The 17,647-nt window shown below is 43.3% G+C and overlaps 1 protein-coding gene across 2 annotated transcripts in view; it reads right to left on the bottom strand.

Moving 5' to 3' along the window:
- Positions 1-17,647, bottom strand: part of LOC130907819 (arf-GAP with SH3 domain, ANK repeat and PH domain-containing protein 2-like) — a 29,565-nt gene that overhangs the window by 8,402 nt on the left and 3,516 nt on the right. Inside the window, exons 2-20 of one of the 2 annotated variants that reach the window (XM_057823291.1) lie at positions 14,219-14,291; positions 11,397-11,542; positions 11,261-11,335; positions 9,365-9,414; positions 9,173-9,302; positions 9,030-9,115; positions 8,799-8,874; positions 8,616-8,702; positions 8,449-8,552; positions 8,311-8,380; positions 8,051-8,138; positions 4,553-4,601; positions 4,315-4,478; positions 4,112-4,245; positions 3,956-4,050; positions 3,569-3,758; positions 3,420-3,505; positions 3,247-3,362; positions 3,107-3,174 (exon numbers count right to left, since the gene is read on the bottom strand). In XM_057823291.1, the coding sequence (XP_057679274.1) occupies positions 3,107-3,174; positions 3,247-3,362; positions 3,420-3,505; positions 3,569-3,758; positions 3,956-4,050; positions 4,112-4,245; positions 4,315-4,478; positions 4,553-4,601; positions 8,051-8,138; positions 8,311-8,380; positions 8,449-8,552; positions 8,616-8,702; positions 8,799-8,874; positions 9,030-9,115; positions 9,173-9,302; positions 9,365-9,414; positions 11,261-11,335; positions 11,397-11,542; positions 14,219-14,291 (1,887 nt within the window). Of the gene's footprint in view, positions 1-3,106; positions 3,175-3,246; positions 3,363-3,419; positions 3,506-3,568; positions 3,759-3,955; positions 4,051-4,111; positions 4,246-4,314; positions 4,479-4,552; positions 4,602-8,050; positions 8,139-8,310; positions 8,381-8,448; positions 8,703-8,798; positions 8,875-9,029; positions 9,116-9,172; positions 9,303-9,364; positions 9,415-11,260; positions 11,336-11,396; positions 11,543-14,218; positions 14,292-17,647 lie in introns of both variants that reach the window. The other variant, XM_057823290.1, reaches the window with a different exon arrangement.

Genomic DNA, 17,647 nt, shown 5'->3' with positions numbered 1-17,647 from the left:
TATGAACAAACATGCGGAATGGCAAAAAAAAAGTGAAATAACTGAAAACAGGTTTTGTGTTCTACATTCTTCAAAGTATCCACCTTTGAGGTGTCTCCAAACTTTTGGCCAATACTGTATATATATTTATATACACATCTTGACACTGTTCGAGTTCAATCAACTGTTCAAGTTGTTGTTGGCAGCGTTTGAAAGCTTTGGTTTAAAGAAATTCTAAATATCCATCTTGCCTCCTCTGGTGTAGTTTTGGCTAAGCAAAGCAAAGTTTCCAAGGTGCTAGTCACATGATCTGTTCGAAAAATGATTTTGCCCCCATTATGAAAACTGTACGTTGTAGGATTTTTGTTCATTTCATTAATTTTTGTTGTTTTATTGCTTTACAACTTTTATAGACAACATTTTAACGGCTAGGTCTTTATTTCAAAGGGGAAGTTAAGAATTTTTTTACATTATGCTTTATCTTGGAGTTAGCGGGGGTTTAATTAGTCGTTGGAGTTGATTTAAACAAATTTTGTGCAATTTGTCAGTTATTTGTTAGTTTTAGGGCTCCGGAATGGCTGGTAAATGGTAAATGGTGTTATACTTGTATAGCGCTTTTCCACCTTTCAAGGTCGACTAATTAAACCCCCGCTAACTCAACGATTAAGCCTTATGTGAAAAACTCAATTACACGCGATGACATTTTTCAGTTATTTTTATGTTGAGGCAGCAAAAGGAAAAAAAATGTTAAAAAGTAACTGATAAGTTACTTTATAGTAACTTAGTTACTTTGATAATAAAGTAATCACTAAAGTAACTAGATTACTTTTTTTAAGTGAAATCAGTCATCAGTAATTAAATTACTTTTTAAAGTAATCCGTGACAACACTCGTTATGACTTCATTGACTTTGATGGGAACGCCACCTCAGGGGCGCCATGTTGGTAGGGGCAACTAGTGACTCACAGCAGAACGATGATTGGACGTCAAATGCCTCTTTGGAAGGACAACAAGTGCTCAATTTTTATAGCAGCATATATAGCCGTTGGCCATTTTGGGTAGGGCAACCGGCAGTTGGAAACCAGATCTCAAAAAGTACATGTTGCGGAACATCGGCAGGTTATTTCCCGGTCTTTCCAACGACGTCATTTTAGCATCGTATCGGCGATAGTGATATTGGTGTTTTGTACGAAGCTTGTTTCAGTGTCGCATAGCTGGTAGGGGTGTGCCATCTTAGGCACCCCACGATTCGATTCGATTACGATTCAGGGTGCTACCATTTGATTTTGGAACGATGATCACGGTATTGACGATGATAACTGTTATCACGATCATCGATGCTTTGTACATTACTGATTAATAAAGTAGCCAAACAAATTTATGTTCATTATTTATTTAAAATATCCTTATGATTCAACGGGAACGATGGAAACATGCCCATACAACAAAAAGCTGCCCTTCAGCTGCTTTTTTATATATTTTTTACAAGAAAGTGCAAAAACATTAACCATTTTAAAGGGAGTACTTATTTCTCTCAACAATGCAATAAAATGTACACTGGTGGAATAAATTTCACATTTTCTGGAAATAAACAAAGTGTCTTTAGATATAAGACTTCTTTCACCCAATATACCAGAGGTCACAGATCCGCGGACCTCGGTCCGGTTCCGGACCCCCAAGCCGTCTGGACCGGATCTCAAGCTGTCGTGACTAATACACGTTGCAACAACAAAAATCATTTTTGTCTGCGGGTTTGCAGAGCGGAGGTGGCCAACAAACAAAAACCTTTGCGGTGACGCGCGTGAGCCAGCCAATGGGAGTGAAGCATGTGAAAGTTATTTTCACACTCGCTTTCCAGCCTCCGCGGAGTGACGGCCAAAAACTGAGCCGAATGAAGTTGGAGGAAGAGGCGAAAAGGTACGGTAAATGGCGTGCTCAAAACTACGCAAGATTGATGCAGAAAACAGAGTGTAGCGGAATTAAGGGCTCAATATCATCGCACCTCAAGGCTCATAGTTCATTTATTCACTGCACAGCAATGCGCAAATGAATGCTCCCTCAGAATAGCGTGGATATTGGGTCAAAACAAAAAGTCTTTCAGTGACGCACCGATTGTCAAAGATTGTATGAGTGCAGTTGCTGAAACTTTGCTTCATGGAAAGCAAAAAGAAGAGCTCTCTCAAAAAATAAAGCAAGTCCCCCTGTCAGCATCCACAATAAAAAAAAGTCTTGAACATGCTCTTATGTTGCTATTTAATGACTCATGACCCCTGCAATATACTTAGTTTTCACAGTGTTGCCTCCCTTGTGTAACTCTTGGAGTGACAGGTGGAAATCACAACTGCTCTTGATCACTTTTAGTGCCACAAACACACTTAGTACATCGCGCGCACTTTCTTCTCTCCCTGCCCGCCCACGCTCACACACGCCTGTCGGCTCTCAGGCAGCACTTGCAACAACAGATTTCTGTACTATTTCGCATGTTTGTAGTGTTCTCGCTGTACTTAATCATGGTTTTACACGTTCTGCAATATGAAATACACGTTAGCGAATTAGCTCATTTGCTTAGCACTCGGCGCTAACTATTAACATCTCAAAAACAACAACAATAAAGACTAAACAGTACAAGAGGGTTCGTGTACTCACCTCTTATAGACGCATACAGGTCTTAGCAACACACTCAGGACATTTTTCAATTGAAATTCCTTAAAACTACTGCTGGAAATCTACAAGACAAGGTTCAACGAACTATCTCTCCTCCCTTCTCGCTCTAAAAAATAACTTGAGCACGAAAGTTGAGCACAATTTCTGTGTCTGCCTGTCTCATACACAAATTTATTTTCCAGTCTTTTAAAAAGTAGTAAATCTCTCTCCCAGGAGCCAGGAGCATCCATCATAACGTTGTGCATGCATCTGTTAACGGTGTCCGTGCGGCACTTGAATTTTGTTCCGCTACGAGTGGCTGTCATAAAGTTATGAGGGAAAATCCATCGTTTTTTAACCTTTATGAATCGTAATGGAATTGTCACGTGTCAAATTGCGATGCATGTAATAATCGATTTTTTGGAACTCCTCTAATAGCTGGACACCTTTGGAAAATGTCAAGCAAACGTGAGCCGGAATCTCACCAGGTTTTCACACTGAGCGTGTCCGAGTCGTCGGGCCACGTCCAGCGGCGTCTCTCCGGAGTCATCGGCTGCGAGCGAGAGAGCCCGCAAATGTTGACGCGAGCCAAGCTAGGGCTGACGTGCGGCGGCGGACGACTTACCGATGGCCACGGAAGCTTTTCCTCTCAGCAAAAGCTTGAGACACTCGGCGTTGTCCGTCAAGCAGCAGTAATGCAGCGCCGTGCTCCCCCGAGACGTCCGCGCGTCCAGGTTGGCGCTACGGGCGCACGCTTTACGACGGCCGATCGGACATATTGACGTCGGCGGACGTTACCTGTTCTGCGCCAGGAAGTCCACGATGTGCAGAGAGTTCCTGTCCACCATGCGGACGGCGAGATGCAGGACCGTTTCGTCCGGTTCCTGAAGGAAACGCCGACGTCAAACGGCACGGAGGAAGGAACGGGGGATGGGATTAGCTCGTACGTGTTGGTTGGGCTGCGGGCAGGCCTCGGTGAGGTCCGCCCCCTCGCCGTAGACTTGAAGCAGGGCCAGGATGTCGCGGTTGCGCACCGCCCGGTAGAGCTCCTGCAGGCGGGCGGCGCCGTCGGTGCAGTCGCGGTGGACGAGCGCCTTGTCCACGTACTTGCGCGTGATGTAGTCCTTCCTGCTCTGCCTACACACACACATCGTATCTCTCATTGCTCTTTTGTCAATACTCCCTAACACTCATGGATGCCACAAGACGTCCAATCCTTTGGAAGCGGGAGGGCTGGCATCGAGTGAACGAACTTCAATGAGATAGCAAGCAAGTGAGCCCAAAATGAATAGGAAGTGACCAAAGCACCCCTATTTTCAAGTATCTGTACTCACATGTCACTAGTGGGCTGAGGCTTAGCCACGCCTCCCGCAGAAAGCTCCGCCTCCATGATCTGATTGAAAGCGGCGTTCCCTATGTTCTTGGCCAGCTGAAAGTAGAGCGTCATTAGTCGGTCGGTTGTGCCAGTGCTGGCTTCCCGCCACGCTCACCAGCAACTCGGAGGTTCCCAGCACATCCAGGTCCAGGCTCTGGATCCGGGAGTAGTGCACCCCGATTTCCCGGTGGATCCCCGAGCACTCGATGCAGATCAGCACGCCCAGGTTAGTGGACAGCCACGAGGGACCTGCGCCGGCCGAACGCGGGTTAGCCAGGCGAGTGGGCGGGCGCCGTCGGACGGGCACAGCTCACTCACCCGGAGCGCCGCAGTCGCAGCAGACTTGGTTGCCGGCCATCTTCTTGACCTCGGCGACGATTTGCCCGGTGAGCTCCTGCACGATGTTGTCGCCTTCGTCCTGGTCGCCCCGGAAGGCTTTGTTCAGCGCCTCTTCTTTGCTGTTCTGAAGAACCCACACCCAACTGCGAACCACACCGACCGCGGTCAGTCGGTGAGAACCGAAGCGACCCCGACGGGCCGGCTGCCGTTGGCTTACATTTGACAGTCCGTCTCGTCCTCGGCCTGGAAGTGGTACGTCCGATCATCTGCGGGAAATCGTAGAGACAACAGTTGAGGGCTGCCGTTGACGTCGATAGAAAAATAATTGTTTTAATTGTCGACTAATCATCACTGACTTTTTGACACGACCCTGTTAATTGATTCATACAGTATATAAATCACATTACGGGTAGTCCAAAGGTTACGATGGACCCGACTTATGCGATTTCGAATTACCGACGCCTGCGTCTCGCCGTTTTTAAAAAAATATATTTTTGACTTTTGTTTAGTTATGCATGCTTTTATTTTGGCGCAGGAAGCTAGCACGTGTACAGACGTGCCCGCCCACCCCACACACGCACACGCAGAGCAGCCGAGTGACAGCCTGCGCGCACGTTTGTTGCTTGTGGAGGAGTACCTTTTCTCGTAGGCACAGTCTAACTGTTTGCATTATTCTAACACACTTAATACAAAATGAATAGCACTTATACCATAGTTTAAGAAAAACAAGCCGACTATAGGGCATAAGAGATACATGACGCCTTCTTATCACTGAATCACAACGTGTGCGTCATGCAGCTGACTGAGCAAGATTGACGCTGACTACCAGGTGATAGGCAAGATATCGACAAGCTCACGTCTCTACGTCAGTTCTTTCGGACAGTCCAGAACAAATGGCGGGACGTCCTGTCTCAACACAAGGAACACCGGAGAATGCCCGATATCCAACTGATAATACGAATGATAAGACTCCAAGTGCCCCTTTGATGCTGAGGTGGCAAAATCCACAACCCTCGTTGCCCTGACAACATCAACTCCCGAATCCTCCTATCCAATCCACAATAATCCTAAACAATGCCTAAATGCACCCTTCTTCATGCCCACGGCTTGCCCCGCGAAAGCCTTAAAAAAACGGAATATTTAACTAAGCAATAAGCATGGTCATTTATTTCTCGGGAACCCTTTGTTGACTGGTGATATGGTGACCTTGGATCCTGGCCTGGGTCCCTCTGTCCTGTACGATCGCTGTCGACTTGAATAAATTGTCAACTTGTGCTTCGAAGCCTTTTTCCAGCTTTCGAAATGGAGTCAGTACAAGGGGTTAAGACTAAGGTGAATGCGCGGACTGCAGCTACTTGTGAACGCAAATTTGAATTGCTGTTATTGAAGATGATACTGATTTCATTTTATTTTAGTTTATTTTAGCATTAGTAGCATTTAAGCTAGCGGACTTTTGTGATTTAATGTAAATTTACATATTGGTGGTTGAATAAACACTTATTTGCTCCACTGTATTTCCTGTAGTTTTTATCAATTCAAAAATGAGGACTGACAAATTAATTAGGTGGAGTATTTACTGTTGTTACTTTAATATATTAATCATTATAATTTAAAATTATACAATTACAGCAAGTGAAAAAATACATTTTTTAGTTTGAATTCAAACAATTTATTCACATGAAAGACAGAAAAAAAAAGAAAAAAGTTTCTTTTTTTTTTTTCTTTTTAAATAAAAAAGAAGACGAAGATATATTGCGGCTAGAGCTGCAACTATTGATCAGTTAACTCGAGTAATTAGATTTAAAAAAGCTTTGAATTAAATTTTGCTGCTTCGAGTATTCGTTTAATTAAAGTGGCGGTGTAATGGTGTCAATTTGATTGATTTGGGTGGATGCACTGCCCTCTAGTGGCAACAGTGAATATGACAACTCATTTGCCATGGTTAAAAATCCAGCTGCTCCCTGATCAACATAAGGTATATTTTTGTTTGAACTAATTATGTTTGTTCATGCATCCGTTATTTAGTTTTGAAGGGAATACCATCCTTCTCCATATTTACCGTTTGACTGTTTGTATTACTCTAACACACTCAATAGAAAATAAAAAGCCTTTATATCATAGTTTATGAAAAACAAGGAAAATATATTTGATATTACGGACTTGCAGCTGACTGAGCGAGATTGATGCTGACAAGCAGGTGATGGGCAAGACATCTCCAAGTCCACGTCTGCACCACCAAATCCCGCAATCAGCTCTTCTGGACAGTCCAGAACAAATCCTGTTTTGCCACAAGAAATGCCTGATAACAAAAGATTCCACGGCTGAAAATTTGAACACTCGGCACTCCCTGTTAAGACCAACATAAGCTGAGTTCATGTTTGAGCTAATGTTTTTTTTTTTTTTTAATGCATTCATAATTTTGTTTATAGGTATATTCAGCCATTTTTTGTAGGAATATGCGTTTGAACCATTTGTTCAGAGCAGTGTTGTTAATAACGGCGTTACAATATAACTGCGTTACTAACGGCGTTATTTTTTTCAGTAGTGGGTAATCTAATTAATTACTTTTCTCATCTTGGCAAGGCCGTTACCGTTACTGAGGACGGAAAGGCATGAGTTACTATATTGGTCGAAAAGTCAGAGGGAGACGGACTCACCGAGACGACAGAGCAGAGCAGAGCAGGAGTGGGGAGGAGGCAAGAAAGTTGTGACGCCGAGCAAACGCGATTCTAGGTAGCTCCAATAATACATGTTGTAGCCGATAGCCTACAAACTACGCCCGCATGTTACGGTAGATATGGTAGACATGGTAGATATCACATGTACTGTATATAGATATAACTAGATGCAAAATGACAGACATGGCACTAAATGCGTTACTAGACAGCCGCCATCTTAAAGCAGTAGACTTTTTAGGACGGTTCTGTTGTAGAGAACCTTCCTAGCCAACCTAAGTAACTTTTTATCTAAAATACTTCTAAATCGGCAAAATCTTGACTTGAATCTATTTTTAAATGATGAAACAGTTTTAAAACTTTCATATGTCGAGAGTAGAGAGAAGGGAACTATTGCAATAATGGGAGCAATTTTAACAACTTTTAACAGTTGATTCAGGGTAAAGAGTAAATTAGGGTAAAGAATTGGGCTCGGGCCAATTGTACCAAAAACCTTCACAAAAAACTTCACATAGTGTGGCCAATGTTTTTTTTTTTTTTTTTTAGGAAAAAAAAAAAAAAAGTAATTATCACCAATTACTTTGCCAAGTAACTAATTACTCTTACATTCAGGTAATTGAGTTACTAACGCAATTACTTTTTGGGAGAAGTAATTTGTAACCATACTTAATTACTTTTTTTCAGTAAGATTAACAACACTGGTTAAGAGCATTGTAAAAAAAAAAAAAATTTTTTTTTTTTTAAGCATTTTATAGCATTTAAGCTAGCGGACCTTTGCTATGTAAGTTAGCCAATTTTTCTTTTGTTGTACTTAGATCCTGATTTATTATTTTTTATACCGTTGGAGGCTCAACTCAGGTATTTAAATTTTTTTATGTTCCTTTTCTAATTACTCGATTATTCGAATTAAATAGTTCATCTATTAATCGACTACTAAAATAATCGATAGCTGCAGCCCTAATTGCGGCAGTCCTAATTTCAAATGGATTGGACATCTATTGCCGTCAAAGTTCACATGGCATTCTGACGGGCTTTCTTACGTGAGAAGAGGTCAAAGTTCCTTTTGTCGTCGGCGTCCTTCTTGACTTGGCACGTCAGCAGGTTGAGTTTGGCTGGTGCTCGATTGGCCTGAAAATGAAAATTTTGATTTTCTCATTGGCTGCCATTGACGTCGCTAGAAAGTCCAATCCATTACAAGTTGAAGGGTTGACAGCGACACCTCCCACTTTAAATGGGTTGGACATCTACTAGTGATAAATTCATTTCCGAGGATAAATGGGCCATTGGGGGCGGGGCTTACCGTGGCGTGGCAGATGCTCAGGAAGCCGTTCTTGACCGAGCACTTCCTCTTCTGCCAAACCTTCCTCAGCCTGCGCCACAAGAAGCGTGCTTAACGTTAGCGCCGCCTCGACGACGGTCGGCAGCGCCGCCCGCTCACCCCTCGCTCCGCTTGGACAAAACGCCGGAGCGTTCGGTGCCGTGCGCCTTGTTGCCCTGCAGCTGGTGCAAGCTATATCCTTGCTTGGGCTTGGCCGGCGCCTCCTGTCGAACGAAGGCCACGGGGTTAGCGACGCGCCCCCGAACGCCGGTTCCCGTCCGCCTGACCTCTTTCCCCTCCGACTGCAACGACGACTTGAGGACGTCGCGGAGCTGGGTCAGCTGTTTTCTCTCGCTGTCCTGAGACTGCTTGATCTACACGCGCAAATACGTAAAACAAGCGACAAAGGAAAAAAAAACAGCAGTCTTAGCTTTCGTCAAAGGTTCGAGTTGGCCGGTCGGCAACCTCACCGCGGCGAGCTCGGCCGCCATTTTCTCCACCGACGGTTTCAGACTCTCCACGGCCGTCAGTCCGTCCTGAAAGAAACTGAACGCGTGTGTGAGCCAGAAAGAATATACGTATGTGTAAGACTTCAAGTGGATTGAACGTCTATTCGTGATAAACTCCTTGGTTTAAAGAGGCTATTTGATTTTGTAACTGCCACCACAATTCTACAATTGGACGTCTTAACTTGGTCGTACTTGCACTGCGCGTGGAAATACTTGATGAGGTTGTGCAGGAATTCCACGCCCTTCTTGACCTTGATGTCGTTGACCTTGAGCAAGTACTGAAAAGGGAAAGAAGTCAGTCGGTCGTTGCGAGCGCCCGGCGACGATCCACCCACCTCGCACATGTTGAGCTGGAAGGCGCGACGTTCCTTCTCCATCTCCTCGGCGATCTCCCCGCCGCTGAACTCGGTCCGGATCATGCCGTGCTGCTTGGCGTGCTCGCGCTTCTCCTTTTCCAGCTTGGAGCTGTCGGCGAAGCGTACTTTCACGATAAAGAGCGCACGCAGGGAGCGGAAAGCGGTCCTCACAGTTTGGTCTCGTAATCCTTCCAGGACTTGTCGAACGGCTTCTTCAGGTCCTGAAAGGGTGGCACAAGGGATGTGACCAAAAATAGGTAAACTTGATATGACTTGGACACGCCCCCCCCCCCCAAATGACCTAATATGACAAGGACACGCCCCACCCAAATGTCTCCAAATGACCTGATATGACCAGGACATGTTTCCGAAATGTCCCTAAATGACCTGATGTGACCAGGACACGCCCCCCCCCAAATGTTCCCAAATGACCTGATATGACCAGGACCCGCCCCCAAATGACCTGATACGAACAGGACACGCCCCCCAATGTCCCCAAATGATTTTATATGACCAGGACACGTCCCCAAAAGGTCCCTAAATGACCTGATATGACCAGCACGTTTCCAAAATGTCCCCCCAAATGACTTAATGTGACCAAGACACCCCCCCCTCAAATGCCCCCAAATGACTTGATGTGGCCAGGACACCCCCCCCAAATGTCCCCAAATGACCTGATGTCACCAGGACACGCCCCCCAAATGTCCCCAAATGACCTAATATGACCAGGACACGCCCCCCCAAATGTCCCCAAATGACCTGATGTCACCAGGACATGCCCCTCAAATGTCCCCAAATGACCCGATATGACAAGGACACGCCACTCCCAAATGACCTGATACGACCAGGACATGCCCCCAAAATGTCCCCAAATGACCAAGATCCGCCCCCCAAATGTCCCCAAATGACCTGATATGACCAGGACATGTTTCCAAAATATCCCCCAAATGACCTGATGTGATCAGGAGACGCCCCCCAAATGTCTCCAAATGACCTGATATAACCAGGACATGTTTCCGAAATGTCCCCAAATGACCTAATGTGACCAGGACCCGCCCCCCAAATGTTCCCAAATCACCCGATATGACCAGGACATGCCCGCCAAATATCCCAAAATGACCGGATATGACCAGAACACGCAACCCAGATGTCCCCAAATGACCTGATATGACCAAGACCCGCCCCCCAAATGACCTGATATGACCAGGACATGTTTCCAAAATATCCCCCAAATGACCTGATGTGATCAGGAGACGCCCCCAAATGTCTCCAAATAACCTGATATGACCAGGACATGTTTCCGAAATGTCCCCAAATGACCTAATGTGACCAGGACCCGCCCCCCAAATGTTCCCAAATCACCCGATATGACCAGGACATGCCCGCCAAATATTCCAAAATGACCGGATATGACCAGTACACGCACCCCAGATGTCCCCAAAATGACCTGATATGACCAGGACACGCACCCCAAATGTCCCCAAATGACCTGATGTCACCAGGACACGCCCCCATATGTCCCCAAATGATCTAATATGACCAGGGCACGCTTCTGAAATGACCTGATATGACCAGGACATGCCCCGCAAATGTCCTCAAATGACCAGATATGACAGGACACGCCCCTCAAATGTCCTCAAATGACCTGATATGACGAGGACGTGTTCCCCAAATGTTCCCAAATCAACAGGAAGTGACCTGATATCGTCCCCGAAATGTCCCCAAACCAACATGTGCGGGGCTAACATCTGTATCTCCACGCAGCAAAGCTCCAGAATAATTTCTCCAAAAATTGCAGTTTCTAGTTAAAAATGCATTTTTGGTATTTGCTTTTAAAGACCGAAAGTTTACCGCTGAATTGTGTGAAGAACTTTAGTCCTTTTGTGATGGCGTCATCAAAACATGGCGAGGAGCAACACGCAAACACTACTGACACACAGCCAACATGTCCGCGATTTGAAAGTATTTTACAAACCGCAGACATGTTGCCCATGTTGGCTCTCTACAAATTCCCCTCCTAGAAAATTAACATACTGTATAATGACATGGAAGGACGCATGTACGCACCCCTTTGACGCCGCGCAGGTCTCCCTTGAGCAGCGATTCCAGCGGGAAAGAGATGATGTTGTTCATATTTTGGACCTATTAAACATGAAGTGACATCAGGCAGGCTAACACGCTAGCTTGTTTGGGTTAAGCTCACCAGGTTCTTGAAGAGCGCCGTCAGCTCTTTGCTGAAAACGGCAAACTTGAGGAAGGCGGCGCCCACCGCGGCGTCCTCCCCGCAAGCGCACGTGTCGCCCAACTTCTCCATGGCCGACACGTACTGGTCCTCGTGCTCCACGTGGGCTGCAACGTGTGGCAAGCTAGGCTTATCAAAAGTATCCGGACCGAAATGGAACAATGGCACTTCAACATGAGCACGGTTCAATGAATTGGATGTCTATTGTTGTCAATGGCAGCAAATCAGTTCATCTTGGGTCACTTCCTTATTCATCTTAGGGTACTTACAGGTCACGTCCTGTTGATTTTGGGCCACTTTCTGTTGATTTTAGATCACTACCTGTTGGTTTTGGGTTACTTTCTTGTGAATTTTACAATTATTTACTGGGCACTTCACTTTCTGTTCTTTGGTCAGTTTTTGCCGAGTTTGCAGCAGGGCTGAGAACCAAAATTGGGACTTGCCAATTTTGGCATGTGGCAAAATGGATTTTGCCATGTGACTTTTTTTTTTTTGCCATGTGGCAAAATGGATTTTGCCATATGGCATTTTTTTGCCATGTGGCAAAATTGATTATGCCATGGGGCATTTTTTGCCATGTGGCAAAATGGATTTTGCCATGTGGCATTTTTTTTGCCACGTGGCATTTTTCCTTTGCCATGTGACATTTTTTTGCCATGTGGCAAAATGGATTTTGCCGTGTGGCATTTTTCTTTGCCATGTGGCAAAATCGATTTTGCCATGTGGCATTTTTTTTGCCATGTAGCAAAATGGATTTTGCCATATGGCATTATTTTGTCATGTGGCAAAATTGATTTTGCCATGTGCCATTTTTTTTCCATGTGCCATTTTTTTGCCATGTGGCATTTTTTTATGTGTATGTGGCAAAATGGATTTTGGTTTGTCGCATTTTTTTGGGGCGGGGTGCCATTTTTGGGGGGTACATGGCAGTTTTGCAGGCCATGCACGCTCATGCCATTGACGGCTACGCACGTCCAAATTTTCCATCCATCTTAAATGGCAGAAAAACATGTGTAGCTGCGATTTTTGACCATACACTTTACATTACAGTGCAGTGACATTAAACTGGCACCCAAGTCAGGTTATGCCATTGACGGCTATCCACGTCCGAATTTTCCCTTCATATTAAATGGCAGAAAAACGTGTGGCTGTGATTTTTTTTTTAACCAATACAGCGCATTGACATTCAACTGGCAACCAAATAAGGCTATGATTTTCCATTCATATGCAATGGCAGAAAAACATGTGTGACTGCCATTTTTGACCATACACTTAGCATTACAAAACATTGACATTCAACTGGCACCCAAATAAGGTGATGCACGTCCAAATTTTTTGACCGACTTTCCTGTAATTGTTGACGAGGCTCGTGAAATAACCTGGCGGTCCACCCATGAGCGTAGCGACCGCGTACCCAAGATTCATCAGCGCAGAAAGAAAGCTGACTAACACAGAAATTTGTGCAGAGCCGTCAATGGCATAGCCTGACTAATATTAATGGAAAATAAGCATGTCTGGTCACTTCTTGCTGATTTTGGGACACTTGCTGCTGATTTTAGAGCACTTAGAGGTCGCTTGCTGTTGATTCTGGGTAACTTCCGGTACATTTTGGGGCATTCTGAGGTCAGTTCCTGTCTTTTGGTCACTTCCTGTTGATTTGAAGTGACTTTCTGATGATTTTAAAGCATTGCTGGGTCAGTTTCAGTATATTTTGGGTAGCTTCCTGTTCATTTTGGGTTCATTTGAGGGAATTTCATTTTGGGTTCATTTGAGGGAATTAAAGAGTTAATGAAAAAAAAAAAGTTTTTTTATGTACGTGGTTTCGTAAATGTTATTATTTATGGAAGTATGAAGTATGACTATCAAGTTGATTTTTGTATCTTGACTAGGGCTGTCAAAATTATCGCGTTAACGGGCGGTAATTAATTCTTTAAATTAATCACATTAAAATGTTTGACACAATTAACGCACATGCCCCGCTCAAACAGATTAAAATGACAGTACAATGTAATCTCCGCTTGTTACTTGATTTTTGGTGTTTGGCGGCCTCTGCTGGCGCTTGGGTCCAACTGATTTTATGCGTTAGTACCATGAGTGAGCATGGTCTAATTATTGACATCAACAATGGCGAGCTACTATTTTATTTTTTGATTGAAAATTTTACAAATTTTAATAAAACAAAAACATTAAGAGGGGGTTTTAATATAAAATTTCTATAACTTGTACTAACATTTATCTTTTAAGAACTATAAGTCTTTCTATCCATGGATCGCTTTAGGAGAATGTTAATAATGTTAATGCCATCTTGTTGATTTATTGTTATAATAAACAAATACAGTACTTATGTACCGTATGTTGAATGTATATATCCCTCTTGTGTCTTATCTTTCTATTCCAACAATAATTTACAGAAAACTATGGCATATTTTATACATGGTTTGAATTGCGATTAATTACGATTAATTCATTTTTAACTTGTAATTAACTCGATTAAAATTTTTAATCGTTTGACAGCCCTAATCTTGACATGAGTATTTGAAACTAGTGTGAAGATTTGTTCCCCGGCGGTCGGTCGGTCGGTCGGCGTGTCGGGGCACGAGCCGGAATGCGGGTCTGCCGGGCCGACACCCAGGCGGCCGTGCGTGTGACAGCAAGTGTTTGTGAGCTGAGCGAGCGACGGGGATTTATCGCTGCCAATGAGTTAAGTGTAATTGCGTATTAGAGAGTAATGAGCCGGCGCATCTGGGTGTTGTTGTTACGACAACCAGAGGCAAGACTCTCACTTAGGCCCGACGCGTAGACAGACTTGAGCGCCTTCTTCAGCTTGGATAGAACCGAGCGCTCCACATCCAGAACCTGAAACACACACACACGCACAGCATGAATGCTCAAATTGCAAAAGTCACAAAGTGAGAAGCAGAAGAGGGAAGTCCAACTTCCCCTTGTCATGTACCGTAGCGGCCATCACGTGTCACTTCCTGTCAACGTGGACATGAAGCCTTTCATCCACCAATTGTGATTTTTTTTTTTTCTTAAATGTTATTGTTACAGTCATGTAAGACAGGGGTCTCCAATTTGCAGCCCTCGTTTGACATCTAATTGTAGTATTCGTGTTGCCGCACGTATTTCACAGTTCAAAAAAATATACATCAATGATTTGAACTCTTTCAGGGAAAATGGTTATTAGAGTGGACACCTATTCAAATATTGACCTTTAACCTTTTGTAGAGCAAGTGACTATTTTTACTCATTCAAAAAAAAAAAAAACTGGCGATGTCTATACAGTGATCCCTCATTTTTCGCGGATAATGAGGACCGCACACCCCCGCAAAAATCGAAAATCCACAAAGTAAAGGCAGAGCTTACTTACATTAAAACAAATCATCCCAAAAAATCGGTGTGTTCAATGTATTAATTTCGATTTAACAGTATTGGAAAGAGATACATATAAGATTTTTAATAGACTTCATAATGTATTGACGGGTCAGATCGGTCATGCACTGCGCCTCACATTCAAGTAGGGGGCCGCCCACATCAAGAGGAGCTATTCACAAACACGCACGCAGCGCTCTAACGGCGGATTTCTGTTGAAAAAGTACGAAAGCTGTACCGCATACAAACAGGAAGGATTGTCTCAGGTGTGATTTGTTCGAGGATTCAAGGTCATTATATTTTTCGTACCATTCATGTATTTTGAAACGTTGTGAAAAAAAACAATGGGAGAAATTAGCCGCTACTGCATTGGCGTCATTGTTTGCAATACGTATGCAATATATATGCTAACTGCCGTTTTTTTTTTTTTTTTTTGCTTTTAATCAAGAATCGAAAATGTTTCACGTCCATATCTATAAATAGTTCGGGGATTTAAGCATTTATTCACAAGTATTTTCACCGAAAAATCAGTTTACATCAGGTGGCCGCTAGCTACATTTACTATAAGACTAGCATTGTACTTCGACATATTTACGAAAAGTGGTATTTGGTATGTAGCGAAATTGATTTTGCCATGTAGCATTTTTTTGCCATATGGCAAAATATATTTTGGCATGTGGCAGTTTTTTGGGTGCCAGTTGAATGTCAATGCTCTGTAATGGTAATTGTATGGTCAAAATTCACAGCCACACGTTTTATGCCATTTAAGATGAATGGAAAATTTGGACGTGGCTAGCTGTCAATGGCATGGATGTGCATGGCCTGCAAAAATGCAATATACCCCCCCCAAAAAAATGCTACATACCAAATTCCATTTTTCCACATACCAAAAAAATCCACATAACAAAATCCATATTGCCACATTCCAAAAAAATATGCCACAAACCAAAATCCATTTTGCCACACGAAAAAAAAAGCCACATGCCAAAATATATTTTGCCACATGGCAAAATCAATTTTGCCACATACCAAAAAAATGCCACATGGCAAAAAAGTGCCACATCCCAAAAAAATGCCACATGCTAAAAAAAAAAGATCCCACATGCCAAAATACATTTTGCCACATGGCAAAAACTGTGCCACATACCAAAATACATTTTGCCACAAGGCAAAAAATGCTACATGGCAAAATCAATTTTGCCACATACTAGAAAAATGCCACATGGCAAAAAATGCCACATACCAAAATCCATTTTTCAACATACCAAAAAATTCCACATACCAAAATCCATTTTGCCACGCACGAAAAAAAAAATCCCACATGCCAAAAAAATGCCTCATGCCTAAATACATTTTACCACATGGCAAAAAAATGCCACATGGCAAAATCAATTTTGCCGCATACCAGAAAAATGCCACATGGCAAAAAAATGCCACATACCAAAATCCATTTTTCCACATACCAAAAAATTCCACATACCAAAATCCATTTTGCCAGGCACGAAAAAAAAAAACCTCACATGCCAAAAAAATGCCACATGCCTAATTACATTTTACCACATGGCAAAACAATGCCACATGGCGAAATCTATGTTGCCACATACCCCAAAAAAAATCCCACATGCCAAAATACATTTTGCCAGATGGCAAAAAAATGGCATCTGGCAAAATCAGTTTTTGTACATACCAAATACCACTTTCGACATATTTACGTAAAATAAATGCTAACTGCCCGTTTTTTTTTTAAAATTATTTTAACCAAGAATCAAGACTGTTTTACGTCCATATCTACTATAAAAAAATCTGGGATTTAAGCATTTATTCACAAGAATTTTCAACGAAAAAAGTTCTTTGTCTGTGATTCCACTCGGGGAGCCCCCCTATTTATCGGCCCCACGCCCCAAGTCCCGTCAATACATTATGAAGTCTATGTTTGAGCTCTCAGGCTTCACTTTTTTTTTTTTTTTTTAAATTAAGCAGGACTCCTACTCGGGCCTTCATCTGGGTTAGAATCTTGTCCAGGGGCTCAGTTTAGATTTCAAAGTTGTCCTTTTTAAACATTTATCCATGACTGTACCACCACGACTTCTGTGTGCGTCACATTCATTCTTGGTTGCGTGCGGGCGAGCGTGGTAATTGCCCGTCTTGTGTTGAAGAACTCCTCGGAATTGTAGACATCAGCCACCTTGCTGTCCGCGACAATGTGGACCCCAGCACGTCTACTGTACATCATTTGATTAGACCTGTCAAGTGTCAATGTACACGAATGTATCCTTTCCATTGTATCCATACGACCGTCAATCCTTATTCCAACAAATTGTTGTGGACGGCAAGGTGGCTGAGGGCTGGAAATCCGAACAGTTCTTGAATGCGACATGAGCAATACCTCGCTCACCTGCACCTGAGGCTGAGTGTCCTTTGAAATACTGCTAGGGGCCACCCTAATATTGTTATAAATTATTTATTTAAAAAAAAATGCAATATTGGATAATTTCTCGCGGCACACCTGATGATCTCTCATGGAATACTAATGTTCCATGGTACATCTGTTGAAAAACACTGGTCTAGAGATGTCAATGGCAGCTAATGAGTTCAATAAGAAAAAAAAAATGTTGTAAATTTATTCATTCATCTTCTGAACCGCTTATCCTGACGAGGGTCGCAGGGGGTGCTAGAGCTTATCCTAGCGAACAACGGGCAGGAGGCAGGGTACACCCTGAACCAGTTTCCAGTCAGTCGCAGTAATTTGTAAGTGAAAGGGTTAATTAATAAAATTATCCATTTGGGTCGGAGGGAATAAGTGATTTAAATAGCAAAATGATTTTTTTTTTTAAAGTAGT

Source organism: Corythoichthys intestinalis, chromosome 19 (genome assembly GCF_030265065.1).
Source record: "Corythoichthys intestinalis isolate RoL2023-P3 chromosome 19, ASM3026506v1, whole genome shotgun sequence".
Taxonomy (NCBI): Eukaryota; Metazoa; Chordata; class Actinopteri; order Syngnathiformes; family Syngnathidae; genus Corythoichthys; species Corythoichthys intestinalis.
The sequence above is the reverse complement of the archived record's forward strand: the minus strand, read 5'-3'. Positions and strand labels throughout refer to the sequence as shown.